The sequence below is a fragment of the Bos grunniens genome, chromosome 17, assembly GCF_055505025.1.
Source record: "Bos grunniens cultivar Pamir isolate PY7600 chromosome 17, Bosgru_T2T1.0, whole genome shotgun sequence".
Classification (NCBI taxonomy): Eukaryota; Metazoa; Chordata; class Mammalia; order Artiodactyla; family Bovidae; genus Bos; species Bos grunniens.
In genome coordinates this window covers 6,269,623-6,284,617 of record NC_141181.1, presented here as the reverse complement: position 1 = coordinate 6,284,617, position 14,995 = coordinate 6,269,623, and the positions used below count along the sequence as shown (strand labels likewise).

Here is a 14,995-nt window from a genome sequence, read left to right as displayed (position 1 = left end):
CAGATGCCAGGATCTTTGTTTTCTGAATATTGAGCTTTAAGCCAACTTTTTCACTCTCCTCTTTCACCTTCACAAGAGGCTCTTTAGTCCTTCTTCACTTCCTGCCATAATGGTGGTGTCATCTGCATATCTGAGGTTACTGATATTTCTCCCAGCAATCTTGATTCCAGTTTGTGCTTCTTCCCAGTGTTTCTCGTGATGTCCAGCGTTTCTCATGATGTCCTCTGCATATAAGTTAAATAAGCAGGGTGACAATATATAGCCTTGATGTACTCCTTTTCCTATTTGGAACCAATCTGTTGTTCCATGTCCAGTTCTAACTGTTGCTTCCTGACCTGCATACAGATTTCTCAAGAGGCAGGTCAGGTGGTCTGGTATTCCCATCTCTCTAAGAATTTTCCACACTTTGTTGTGATCCACACAGTCAAAGGCTTTGGCATAGTCAATAAAGCAGAAATAGATGTTTTTCTGGAACTCTCTTGCTTTTTCCATGATCCAGCAGATGTTGGCAATTTGACCTCTGGTTCCTCTGCCTTTTCTAAATCCAGCTTGAACATCTGGAAGTTCACAGTTCATATATTGTTGAAGCCTAGCTTGGAGAATTTTGAGCATTACTTTACTGGCCTGTGAGATGAGTGCAATTGTATGGTAGTTTGAACATTCTTTGGCATTGCCTTTCTTTGGGATTTCCCTGGTGGCTTGACAGTAAAGTGTCTGCCTACAATGCAAGAGACTCAGGTTCGATCCCTGGGTTGGGACGATCCTCTGGAGAAGGAAATGGCAACCCACTCCAGTACTCTTGCCTGGAAAATCCCATGGATGGAGGAGCATGGTAGGCTCTGTGGACTCTGTCCACAGAGCCGGACACGATTAAGTGACTTCACTTTCACTTTCTTTGGGATTGGCATGAAAACTGACTTTTTCCAGTCCTGTGGCCACTGCTGAGCTTTCCAAATTTGCTGGCATATTGAGTGCAGCACTTTCACAGCATCATCTTTCAGGATTTGGAGTAGCTCAACTGGACTTCCATCACCTTCACTAGCTTTGTTCGTAGTGATGCTTTCTAAGGCCCACTTGACTTTACATTCCAGGATGTCTGGGTCTAGGTGAGTGATTACACCATCATGATTATCTGGGTTGTGAAGATCTTTTTTGTACAGTTCTGTGTATTCTTGTCACCTCTTCTTAATATCTTCTGCTTCTGTTAGGTCCATACCATTTCTGTCCTTTATGGAGCCCATCTATGCATGAAATGTTCCCTTGGTATCTCTAATTTTCTTGAAAAGATCTCTAGTCTTTCCCATTCTATTGTTTTCCTCTATTTTGTTGTATTGATCGCTGAGGAAGGCTTTCTTATCTCTCCTTGCTATTCTTTGGAACTCTGCATTCAGATGCTTATATCTTTCCTTTTCTCCTTTGCTTTTGGCTTCTCTTCTTTTCTCAGCAATTTGTAAGGGCTCCTCAGACAGCCATTTTGCTTTTTTGCATTTATTTTTCTTGGGGATGGTCTTGATCCCTGTCTCTTGTACAATGTCACGAACCTCCATCCATAGTTTATCAGGCACTCTGTCTATCAGATCTAGTCCCTTAAATCTAGTTCTCACTTTCACTGTATAATCATAAGGGATTTGATTTAGGTCATACCTGAATGGTCTAGTGGTTTTCCCTACTTTCTTCAATTTAAGTCTAAATTTGGCAGTAAGGATTTCATGGTCTTGTTTTTGCTGACTGTATAGAGCTTCTCCATCTTTGGCTGCAAAGAATATAATCAATCTGATTTCAGTGTTGACCATCTGGTGATGTCCATGTGTAGAATCTTCTCTTGTGTTGTTGGAAGAGGGTGTTTGCTATGACCTGGCAAAACTCTATTATTAGCCTTTGCCCTGCTTCATTCTGTACTCCAAAGCCAAATTTGCCTGTTATTCCAGGTGTATCTTGACTTCCTACTTTTGCATTCCAGTCCCCTATCATGAAAAGGACAATTTTTTGGGGTGTTTGTTCTAAAAGGTCTTGTAGGTCTTCGTAGAACCATTCAACTTCAGCTTCTTCAGCGTTACTGGTCAGGGCATAGACTTGTATTACTGTAATATTGAATGGTTTGTCTTGGAAACGAACAGAGATCATTCTGTAGTTTTGAGATTACATCCAAGTACTGCATTTCGGACTTTGTTGACTGTGATGACTACTCCATTTCTTCTAAGGAATTCCTGCCTACAGTAGTAGATATAGTGGTCACCTGAGTTAAATTCAGCCATTTCAGTCCATTTTAGTTTGCTGATACCTAGAATGTCGACATTCACCCTTGCCATCTCTTGTTTCACCGCTTCCAATTTGCCTTGATTCATGAACCTAACATTCCAGGTTCCTATGCAATATTGCTCTTTACAGCATCGGACCTTGCTTCTATCACCAGTCACATCCACAACGGGGTATTATTTTTGCTTTGGCTCCATCCCTTCATTCTTTCTGGAGTTATTTCTCTGCTGATCTCCAGTAGCATATTGGGCACCTACTGACCTGGGGAGTTCATCTTTCAGTGTCCTATCTTTTTGCCTTTTCGTACTGTACTACTAGTATATACTCTGAGAAAACCACAATTCTAAAAAACACAGGTACCCCAATGTTCACTGCAGCACAGTTTACAACAGACAGGACATGGAAACATCGCAGATGCTAGATGCGCATTGACAGATGAATCGATTAAAGAAGGTGTGTACATATACACAACGGAATGTTACTCAGCTATAAAAAGGAACGAATGTGAGTTAGTTCTAATAAGGTAGATAACTGTAGAGCCCATTACGTACAGTGAAGTAAGTCAGAAAGAGAAAAACAAATACTGTATACTAAGGCATACATATGAAATCTAGAAAGATGGTGCTGATGAGCCTATCTGGAGGCAGCAGAGGAGACACAGAGGTACAGAACAGGCTTGTGGACACAGTGAGGGCAGCAGGGGGGGCGGTAATCCGACGGAAGAGCACTGGGAGACATACGTCACCATGCGGAGAACAAACAGCCAGTGGGAATGTGCTCTACAATGCAAGGAAACCAAACCGGTGCTCTAGAGGTGCTCTAGACAACCTAGAGGTGGGATGGGGGGGTGGTTCAAGAGGGAGGGGACATATGTATACCTACGGCTGATCTATGCTGATGTATGGCAGAAACCAACACGGTACTGTAAAACAATTATCCCTCAATTCAAAAGAAAGAGATTGAACGAAAGAGAGCCCGCCTGCTAATGCAGGGGACACAGGCCCATCCCCTGGTGTGGAAAGATCCCACATGCCGTGGGCACCTAAGCCTGCGGGCCCCAACTACTGAAACTGCCCAGAGCCAGGGCTCTGCCACGAAGAGGCGCCCTGCTCGCTGCAGCTGGAGACCCAGCACAGCCAAAATAATACACAAAAGTCAACAGAAAGAGTGCTGAGGACATCACCTCTAAAAACAGAGCAACAAACGAAGAAACAAAAGCCACCCCTCCCCCCAGCACTTGGAGGCGTTTATTACAAGATTCCCACGGTGAAATTCACTCAGTGCGGAGCTCCCGTAACACCGGTACTGGGCCGGCAGGGTGGCTGGACTCAAGAGGTGTGCACTTACCTGCTTGGCTGCGGGCGCAGAGATGGCCTTCCTGTCCAGCAGGTCCAGCAGCTCAGCCAGGGCGGAGGGCGTGACAGGACTGGCACCCCCAAAGGAGAGAAGAAAACACATCACTTCCCTTTGTCAGCATACGCGTTCACGGTTATTCAAGATCAAAGCACGTGACTCTGCAGGCTTGAACACGTACCTCCCCACCCAGGAATGACAGTAACAGGCCAACTGGGCCCCGTGTTACTTATTATTTTGTATTTCAGGCTAGAACACGTTTTTGTGACTAGTGTTGTTTTTCTTTATTTTACTACCCAACAGTAACCGCTGTTTGGCAGAAGTTGTAGCAACAGACAACTGCTCACTTTAATTAGTCAAGAAAAGGAGGTGGCTGCAAAATTCACGAACCATGGTGAGAAGACAAAAAAGAAAAAAAAACAGTAATTAAATATTTTCGACTGAAAGATCAGCCTAAAAAATTACTTCAAACAAAACAGCTAACAAAGCTGGTTTTTGGAGTCTTTTTGTGCAAATATAAATTCTTTTTTCACTGTAAGAGTTTTCCTTTCGGGGTGCAGTGACTGCCAGCGACACCATCCGGCGTCCGCATAGGCACCCACACACACTGCTGCTGCAGGCCCTCAAGAGCTTTCTGGACACACCAGGGTCCAGAAGTCATTATATCTACACTTCCAGGAAGTGACTTATTTCCAAGGAGCCCATGATGTAAAAGGCCAACTGGACATGTGAAGTGTCATCAATTCATATTTAGAGGTGGGGGGAGGTGAGTGCCTAGGTTAGTGGAAATATTGAATTACAGACTATTTTAAAATACATGGTCTTGCTACGTTTAAACACACACAGCAACTAGGCTAATGAAACGCTGTTTGTCTGAGGTCACAAGGGCACCAGTTTTAAATAGACTGAAATGCCTTATAAATAGCACATTACTGTGAGTGCATAAACAAAAGCTTCTCGAGTGCTTAGAGAGACTCGATAACACCTTCTGTCTAAGTCTCAGCTCCCATCACTCGATGTTAATTTCTTTGTTATGCTCTTGGATATTTCCTGGGACTCCAGGCCAACCGAGCACAAGTTCACCAGGTCCAGCTCAGGTACCATGAGACCCCACAGCATCGTTGACACTAGACACGGAGACTCCCACTGTTCTGCCAGTGTCTGCTTATTCCAAAGAAAGGAGAAGAGAAAACTCCTAGCAGATGTGTGGCTTGGAGGGAGTCTGGTACCGGGAGCAGCTGTAACCCCCTAAGCAGATCTCAGCGGGACGAGGGGGAGAGGGCTGGGAGAGCAACAGTTACCTCTTCTCTAACCTCCCACCCTTACTGACAAGTAAGAAAGAATCAGGTTGCTTTAAAAATTCGGGTTTCTTGGATGTTCCACCATCCTAGTCGACATAAAGGCCAATTATTGTGTAGACCATAATAAGCACTGAGGCTGAACTAGATTTCTCGAGCCTTCAACAGAAAGGGTGCCCATTCCCACGTGAGCTGGTGATAAAGGATGTGGGGATGGCGGAGGACAGAAATAGAACAAGCATAACTTAAAATACTTCGCCTTTCATCCAATGACCTTAATTCACAATAAAATATCTCCACTGACTTGGGATTTCTCAGTCACCCTTTTATACCCACAGTAGGTCAACAGTGTCTGTGTCTTGGGACTCCTTCCCCGACAAGGAGGGCTGGGACACTGTGTCAATTCATTCCAGCTGTGCCAGGGCGAACCTTCAGAAAGACGATGGCGAAGATTGGGACCTGTCCCCCTAATCCTCAAAGGCCCCCTCCTCAGTTACATAAATAAGCCATCGGACTTGGAACATAACTGCAGAAGCACACACTACTGAGTGGCTGCTGTCAGAGCGTGCTGGTTTCTGGGCCACGAGTGCGTCTCCGCTGAAGGTAACTCTAACGTGAAAGAAAGACAGCCGTGTGTGCTAGTCTCCCACCCCCAGCCCAGCCCACCTACGAGGTGGAGGGGAGAGGCATCTTGAGCCTTCCAAATTCACCTGGTCCCTTAGATCTCTTCCGGGATCACAACTCCATCTGTAGCATGGATCCTGGAAGCAGACACCCCAACACAGCCACAGCCACCGTGGCTCCTGTGAAATGCGCTGCCCATCGCAATCCACAGGCTCATTTCAGGCCCAAGCCTGTGAGACACAGAGGCTCGTGGAGGAAGACAGGGAGGTCTGGACCCCCAGGCACTGCTCAGCAGTCCTGTTCATCTCGCTGATTCCCAGCACCCTGCCTGGGGTGCCCCCAGCTGGTCTGTTCTAGAGTCTCCTTTCTATGCGCCTTCTCAGCACACACCCCAACCTCCCACATCATCAGGCCCCCAGCTGATGGAAGGCCCAGAATCTTCTAGGGTGCCCTCTGCCTCCTCTTCCACCTAACAGCCCCTCAAGCCCATGCTCCTGACCCTGTCACTTGGCGCTCCGACAAATCGTCCTCGGATGCCAGGTCCTGTCTCCTGCGGCTTTGCTGCCACGCCTTCACGAGTGCTCAGATCTTCTCTATCTTAAACGCCTCCAAGTCATCTTGCCGTCACGCGCTCTGCCTGGCTTCTTACCTTATTTCTTACCAATACAGAGTATCAGCGGTTACTGTCTGCCTCCTGAGCACATGTCATCTGGATGCTGACTCTATCCTTCTTAAAAAGTCACCTCCCCTCACTGTTAGCAAACACAACAGCTTCTCCGCACTGCTGCACCCTGCCCCTGGACACCTTCAAGTCCTGGGAAAGCCCCTTCTCCTGGGGCCTCCATTCTCCAGCGAGGAGTGGCCAGGGCTCGTTTCTGCATCCTCTGCCTTCACCTGAGTCTGGCAAAGGAGGAGAGCATGTCTGTCTCCAGGGTGGCCACTGCTTTCAGGGCAATGGTCTCCTGCCAACATGGTCAGCTACCTCTCAGGGGTCCCGTCTCCCCACACAACACATCTAAGCCAGGGCTCAGGAAACTTCTTCCAGAAAGAGCCGGGGACCAAATATTTAAGGCTCTGTGGGACACACCGGGTCTCTGTCACATACGCTTCTGGTTTGGTTTCTGTGAGAGATGGCAAGCATCCTCAGCTCACAGGCTGTACACAGACAGGCTCCCGCCTCCTGCATCCCCTTCTTGGACGTGGCCCCGCACATCACACTGTGGGACTAACCCTCCCGCCGGCGTCAGTCCCTCCTCGGCTCTAAAGCCTTCACTGGTTTCCCAGGGTCTCGGGGGCTGCTTCCTGCAGCTGACCTGCAGGTTCAGGGCCTCAGCTGGAGTGAACAACTGGAGAGTTACACTGGCCTCATCCTACCAGGGAATGCTGCATCAGGGGACCAGTAACGTCCACCTTCGTAACTAAATCAAACCTGGTATTAATGGAGTTATCATCCAACAGAGCTATATACTCAAAATAACGTAAGGGCCAAGTTCAACAAGCACTTCTCTGGTGGCTCAGACAGTAAGGAATCTGCCTGCAATGCAGGAGGCCATGCTTCTATTCTTGGGTTGGGAAGATATCTTGGAGAAGGGCATGGCAACCCACTCCAGTCTTCCTGCCTGGAGAATTCCATGGACAAAGGAGCCTGGTGGGCTACAGTCTATGGGGTCGCAAAGTGTTAGACATGACGGAGCAACTTTCACTTTCTTTTCGGGCTTCCCTGGTGGCTCAGATGGTAAACAATCTGCCTGTAATGCGGGAGACCTGGTTTCCATCCCTGGGTTGGGAAGATCCCCTGGAGAAGGGAATGGCTATCCACTCCATATTCTTGCCTGAAAAATCCCATAGATAGAGAAGCCTGGTGGGTTACAGTCCATGGGCTTACAAAGAGTCAGACATGACTAAGTGACTAATACTTTTCTGGTTGGATCCTTTAAACACCAGTCTTCTGAGAGGTCTTTAAAAATGAATGCTCTTTTGCAAAATGAGTTCCAGCCAGCACGATCTCTGGTGTCCCTTGCCTGGCATCATCATGAGACCGTTGCCAGCTTTGCAGCTATTGCTCTTCCAGGCTTTGGAAACGCTAGTCCAGCTGCTGAGGTTGCTCACTGGTTAACGTCTGCTCCAAGCTCCTGTTCTACCTAAACCGCAAGACAGAGCTTGCTTCGCTCCATCCTTACTTGACTTTGGAACAACCAAATATACTTTTATTTAGAGTTAGGATCCCTTGGGGTTCTTAAGTCTGTAATGCTTCCAAATTGTTTGGATAAATACCTGGGGCTCCAGGTTCCCTCAACAGGTTTTTATCAACCTCAGCTCCTGCAATGGTTGTTAGCAAACCCCTCATTTCCCATATCAACATATAAAGAAACTGATCTGAAAGTCAGGGGACGGGCTGAGCCTCGGTGCACGTTACTTCTTGGGGCCTGGGTTTCCTTCTCCACTAAACGTGAAGGAGCCGAACCAGAAAGTAGCTAAGGGCTCTGCCGAGACTGAGACTCAGGGACACTAGCAGTCAGCCAACAACACAGAACGCCTTATTCAAGGCTAAGAGTTAGATCTCCTCCAACAGCTCAGAGCACACCTTCCTGGAGCCTCTTGGGCAAACGTGGTCTCACCCTCTCTGCTCCCACCACTTTGCTTGTGCTTCTAAGCAGGAAGCACCCCGTCTGCCTTGAACTACGGCACTGCTGTGCAAGGCCATCCTCCCCAGGACACAGAGCTCCCCCAGGGCTGGGCCCTGCTCCTCTCTCCACAGCTGGCACTTCACGGCTCGGCTCCCGTGACCTTGCACCCCTCCGTGCGCTGGCTGAGCCCCAATCACACAGCCAGCTGGCGTTTCCTGCCGTTTTCCGCCCTCCGTTCCTCTTGGCTATGCTCCCCGTGGTCCCCAAAGCTGCTGGCTCTCATGCCCGCTTTGGTACTTGAGGGGGTTGGTATTTGACACGGCAGCATGACAAGCGAAGGAAGCCAATACTGAGGGCTTGTGGGCACCGCGCCTCCTCCTCTCCAGAACCCTGGGAGGCACTGAGGGCGACTCACCGAGGTCACAGCTGGCATGGGGCCACGTGGCCTCGCTGGTGCTGCGCACACACGCTGCAAGCCAGAGGCTGAATGCGCATGGGGCAACTTCTCTGAACGCACAACTGTTCTGACTCGTGTATCAGTACACACCTGTCTCCCCTCCTCCGCTCCCGCAACCCACGGCTGTGGGTGCTCCCTTGGCAATGACACCCACCCAGATGGACTCTGCTTCCCTCCGGGGTCCTGCTGGGTCCCTGCCCCCACCTGTGTGTCCCTGATGAGTCCCCGCACTGCTCCTTCTTTCCCTGTCGACCCTTTTCTTTCCTCCTCTGACACCCGCGCTCCCGGTTCTCCCCTTCTCGCCTGCCCACACTCCACGGGTAAAGTCCAGGCCGCCTCAGGCCACTTCCGCGGCCATGGTCAGGCCGTGTCCTCCCTGACAGCTTTCCTCTGCTCCAGCGGCTTCCAGTTCCATCTACATGCTCCACGTCCACGATCCACTTATTCCAGACTGTGCACGGCCTTCCCCAAGGTGCTGCACCGGGGACCCCCTTGAGCCATCTATGCACGCTGGCCCCCACGCCCGGGCACCCTGACTGCTGGGCGTGGGGTCTGGCCCCAGTCACCCCCAACTCGGGCCAGCTCGGCTGTCCCTCCCCCTTCTCAGGGGGTGTCCTGCCCCTTCCTCTTGGCCACTCCCACTGCTTCTCCAGGGCCTGGCCTCTGAGGGAGCCTCGTCCCCACTCCTGAGGGTGATGCCCTGGGCTTGGTCCCTTTTTGTGTATTCACGGGTGGCCGGGCACAGCTGTGGTGCAGCAGGATCACACTGAGCCGACTGCTTTCTTACAGTCGAGACCAACTCTTCATTGTTTTCATCTCAGGCCCCCAGCCCAGCACAGCACACAGGCCAGGGTGGGTGGTCAGAGACCCGAACACACCAACAAGCTTTCAGATGTGCAGGTGAAGGCGGACAGCCCTGACATTCACGTGGAAGGTCTGTGTCTCGTCAGCAGGTCGGGGCATGGGGGGCGGGGAAGGACAGAACCCCGGCCCTGAACTCTATCAGCTGCTTCTGGACACAGAGATCATGACAAAAGAAAATGCCCTCCCCAGGCCCCACTCACCTCTCACTGACGGCAAGGTTCTGCTGCTTTAAGAAGCCCAGAAAAGTGTTGAGGACCCAACTAGTCACTTTTTTGGGCTCTGCCCTAGTTTCTTTGATCACATTTTGGAAGAACTCCAGTAGGCCAACTTCATTCTGTCAAGGAAGAAAAAAATAAAATGATATAAAACCTCCCCCAAATGGAAGATCAGCATTCTGAAACTGCCACCCTCTGCCGCTTCTGAGACATCTCCTGGTACTTCCCAAACACGGAGGTGTCAGCAGAGAATTCTGACAAAGCGCTTTAAGCAGACAGCAAGGGCGCTGCTCCTACGGCTGCCACCCTGCCTTTACCCAGCACCGGCAAAGGACGCCTAGGCTCTGCGGTCCACGGCAGCGAAATCCACTGCCCCAGACCTGCTGCCCTCGCCGTGTCGGCCGCGTGCGCCACAGCCTTCATCCTGGAGCAGTATGTCCGGCCAGAGTTTACTGTCCTCTTTCCAGGCCCGTCTCCTCTCGAAAGTCCTAGCAACTGCTGGAATAAGAAGGTAAGAAAAGAAGCAGACCGAAAAGGAACAGAAAGGATATTCTACTTCTGAAAAGTCAAAAGTGGATTGTAACTGCATTCCTCTGCGTATCCTCTCCAGCAGAAGTGACGGAAGTGATTTTCAACATGTTCTCGAACTGAGAAAGGACATGGGCATGTGACCCACTTAGACCATGCGACTGGCCGGGCCAGGCCTGGCTGACCCCAGCTCTCGCCGTGCTCCAGGAAAATGACCGTGGCTTGGCTCATCACGGACACGTGTTGGCAGAGGCCCCTCCCACTCGGAACCACCAGTTCTGCGAGCCAAGGGCCACGCCACCCTCTCTCTCTGTGACCAGAGCTATGTCAGTGCCAGATCACGGCAGCCGCCTAGTCAGCATCAGTGGATGAATCAACGTCTCCCGCTGCCTTGTATTAAAAAAAAACAAAAACCACACACGAATGTTCATCCTTTCTCATGCCACGCTCACCTTTAAATATTGGAAGTGCTACAGTTTATTTACTTGGCTGCTAGGTCTTAGCTGTGGCACGAGGGCTCTCTGCTGCAGCATGTGGGGTCCAGCTCCCCAGCTAGTGAGCGAACCCAGGCCCCCTGCACTGGGAGCCCGGAGTCTCAGCCGCAGGACCACCAGGGGAAGTGCCATGGAATTGCTACAGTGACGCCTAAGATGAGCCCCCGAGTCACTCATCGAGTTGTACACCAAGGCTAACTATCCGCCCCGATGGGTCTGGCAGAACCGGGAAATCCAGCTAAGCCTACCTCTTATTTTTCAATAAGGAAAATAAAAACATCTTCTACACACATCTGGGAGACTGAAGTTTCCAAATGCAGAGGAAACACAATTTAAGTAGCAAGTTTCCCCTACCTGCTGAAATTCAAATCAAACCACACTTTTGAAATATCCTTTTTTAACTTTATATGGCAGGTAAGGCTTTCACCCTTGTCCCTTTCAGACAGCCTTCATTAATCAAAAGAACGTTCTAGAAAAATACAATACTGGGAAGAAGCAAGACACACTAGCAAAAGTACTCTCAATGTTTTGCTATTGTAGCTGCTATAATATACACTCAGGCACACAGTGGCTAAAATAGAAAATCCATAAAAAAAAAACAACACACACCACTACGTGCCCTTCATAACAGATGCATTCTCTGGTGACAAGCCTACTGAATGATCCCATAATCATCTCCTGAATCTCTTTTCAAGCCAATGCTATTATTCTGCTCATGCTAAACCAGGGCAAAGGCCACCCTGGCAGCCAAAGTTTGACTACAGATGAAGGCAAATCCAGACAGCGTGAAGAGAAAAGTTCTGCTTAACTTATGGAAAAGTATTCAAACTTCCACAACGGCACACAGACCACTGGGGAGGGAGGAAACCACTATCTGGCCCCAATCAGACAAGCAGGATTCCCTTTGTTCTAACTCCGACAGGCTGGCCCGCTGGTGAAAAGAGCTGTCAGGAGGAGGACTCTGCTTTGCCAAGGAAAGGTTTTTTCTAAACCCACCCAGAAATATTGCACTTGAACTCACAGGCCTGGCTGAGTTGCTGGGACGTGATGAGTATCTATTTCTCTACCCTTGGGTGGTTTTTTATTGGCTGGATAACACGGCAAGTCAGATTTCTGTTTGTCTTTTCCTGTCAGTGCTGTGAAGCAGTGTCTCGGAACTGGAGCAGGGCTTCACTGGGGATGTGTGGGTTCAGTTCACAATCTGCAGGCAATGGGAAAGGCTGCAACCGTGGCAGGGTGAGCTGTGGGTGGCGGGGCTGTGGAGGCTGAGCTGCCGCCGCCAGAGTGACGAGTGCATGCAAAGTCACACGTGGGCTGCCCACTTGCGCTCTTTACGGCAGAAGCCCTCTTTTCGGGGGGGGAAAAAAAGGCACACAGCATTCTAGGTAAGGCCTTGTTTTTCTGTGAGACTGGCAGATGCTAATAAGCTTGGCACCGATCTCAGAAGTCCCTGTGAATGCAGCCATGAAGCCATCTGGTTTTTGCAGGAAAACAGCAGACCAGTAATTCCTTGACATGAAAATCATATTAAGAGCAAAGCAGAAAGGCCAGTGCATTAGGGGCCCCTTAACATCCTTCTCAAAGGCAACAAGCCAGCACGAATCACCTACCCCACATCAGATGGAGCTGAAACCCAGCTGCACAGGGCATCAAGCCTGCCGGCTGCCTGCAGCTGGAACTTCCTTCAGAGAAAGCCCAGGTGGCAGAGACGACTGGTCCTGGCTTTTGTGTCATGCCAGGCGCTCTCTACAGCTTTGCGACTGAGAAGCATCTTTTCCACATTTTAATCAAATTTCCCAAAGCATTCCATTCTATCCAGAGCCAGTGCCAAGCCAGCCTCTCCGTCACAGACGGGAACCCTCCACTGCCAGGTAATCTGTCTGCTGGTCACTGCTGGGATGCGGCAAGGCAGTGGGGTCACCTCGCCTTCTCTGCTGCTTTGGGAAGGGACCCCATCCACCCTTGCAAGGTGCCCGAAAGCCAACTTTTCAGTCTACCTTCAGAGATGACAAGATGCCAGGAGTCTATCCTATTAGAACAGGATGAAGGCTGATTTTGCAACTGCCCTTCCTGTCCTCAGTCACACACCCTGGGCACCTGATGACGGGGCAGGATGAGGCTGGACTATATTTAGAAGGGGAACGCAACCCGAGAGAGATGGCTGGCTGGTGGCAGAGGCGGGGAAGAGACAGGACACAGAGCACGCGCCGTGGAGCAGCTGGTTGCGTGGCAGGGAGTGCCCGAAGCACTCCTGGCCTGCTCCATGGCCAGCCACGCGAGGGGGCTGCCGTGGCTGCCAATGATGCTCATAATAGTCCCCACTGGAACTATTACAGGACCCTTCTCTACACTAACTCATCCCACCCCAACACCGACACAAGAAAACAGCAGGCCTGGGGCTCTGTACTCATCCCCCAGGTTCTGACGCTGCTCCTAGAGGACACTCACACCCCGTCTTCCTGGGGACTGAAGCCGAGCACCCACTAGGGCTGGGTACGACACACAGCAAATTGCCCATCCAAAGAACATGTTTCCCTATCATTTTCATTACTCCATTTGAGAGTCGCCAGCTGTTCAAAGGTTCTTAGCATAGTAACAATGTCGCAAAGGCCCTTAGCAAACAGCTTAGAAACCAGGAGGAGAAAATGGCAGGTTCGAGTGCTGCTGTTGCCAAGGCCGTCTAAGCCCCGCGGTGCTCTCCGCTGGGTCTGACACACGCTGGTTCCCAGACTGGGGGGACAACAGGGGCACCCCCTTCCTATTCAGGGCTTCCGCGGCTGGGAAGATGACTGGCGTGCCTCCACCCCTTCCCCAGAAAAGTAGGGAGCATGCTCTCATGGACGCTGCCTGCTTCAGCAGCATCCGAAGCTACAAAACAAACCCCGTGGTCACTCACAGAGTTTTGGTGACGAGCACCTCCTATTTCCCTGCATTCTAACTACTTCGATGTGGGTGACCAAGGCACAAGTTTATACCTAGCTGGGCAGGCAGGGCATTTCAGACTCTTTTGTGGACTATGATGGCTACTCCATTTCTTCTAAGGGATTCTTGCCCACAGAAGTAGATATAATGGTCATCTGAGTTAAATTCGCCCACTCCCGTCCATTTTAGTTCTCTGATTCCTAAAATGTCAACATTCACTCTTGCCATCTCCTGTTTGACCACTTCCAATTTGCCTTGATTCATGGACCTAACATTCCAGGTTCCTATACGATATTGCTCTTTACAGATCGGACCTTGCTTCCATCACCAGTCACATCTACAACTGGGTGTTGTTTTCTCTTTGACTCCATCTCTTCATTCTTTCTGGAGTTATTTCTCCACTGATCTCCAGCAGCATACTGGGCACCTACGGACCTGGGGAGTTCATCTTTCAGTGTCATGTACTTTTGCCTTTTCATACTATTCATGGGGTTCTCAAGGCAGGAATACTGAAGTGGTTTGCCGTTCCCTTCTCCAGTGGACCACATTCGGTCAGAAGTCTCCACCATGATCCGTCTGTCGGGTGGCCCACATGGCGTGGCTCATAGTTTCACTGAGTTAGACAAGGCTGTGGTCCATGTGATCAGTTTGATTAGTTTTCTGTGATTGTGGTTTTCACTCTGTTAGCCCTCTGAAGGAGAGGAATAAGAGGCTTATGGAAGCTTCCTGATGGGAGAGACTGACTGTGGGGGAAACTGGGTCTTTTTCTGATGGGTGGGGCCATGCTCAGTAAATCTTTAATCCAATTTTCTGTCGATGGGCGGGGCTGGGTTCCCTCCCTGTTGTTTGACCTGAGACCAAACTATGATGCTGTTAAAGTGCTGCACTCAATACGCCAGCAAATTTGGAAAACTCAGCAGTGGCCACAGAACTGAAAATGGTCAATTTTCATTCCAATCCCAAAGAAGGGCAATGCCAAAGAAAGTTCAAACCACCGCACAATTGCACTCATCTCACATGCTAGTAAAGTAATGCTCAAAATTCTCCAAGCCAGGCTTCAACAATACACAAACCATGAAATTGCAGATGTTCAAGCTGGATTTAGAAAAGGCAGAGGAACCAGAGATCAAATTGCCAACATCCACTGGATCATCAAAAAAAGCAAAAGAATTCAAGAAAAACATTTACTTCTGCTTTATTGACTATGCCAAAGCCTTTGAGTGTGTAGATCAAAACAAACTGTGGAAAATTCTGAAAGAGATGGGAATACCAAACCATCTGACCTGCCTCCTGAGAAATCTATATGCAGATCAAGAAGCAACAGTTAGAACCAGACATGGAATAACAGATAGGTTCC

At 49.8% G+C, this 14,995-nt stretch overlaps 1 protein-coding gene across 7 annotated transcripts in view; it reads right to left on the bottom strand.

Moving 5' to 3' along the window:
* The window catches only part of GATB (glutamyl-tRNA amidotransferase subunit B), a 103,219-nt gene that overhangs the window by 10,235 nt on the left and 77,989 nt on the right, over nucleotides 1-14,995 (bottom strand). For all 7 annotated transcript variants that reach the window (XM_086346334.1, XM_086346335.1, XM_086346336.1 and 4 more), the window contains 2 exons: nucleotides 9,680-9,813; nucleotides 3,604-3,682 (listed from right to left, as the gene is read on the bottom strand). In XM_086346334.1, the coding sequence (XP_086202460.1) occupies nucleotides 3,604-3,682; nucleotides 9,680-9,813 (213 nt within the window). The remainder of the gene's footprint in view (nucleotides 1-3,603; nucleotides 3,683-9,679; nucleotides 9,814-14,995) is intronic.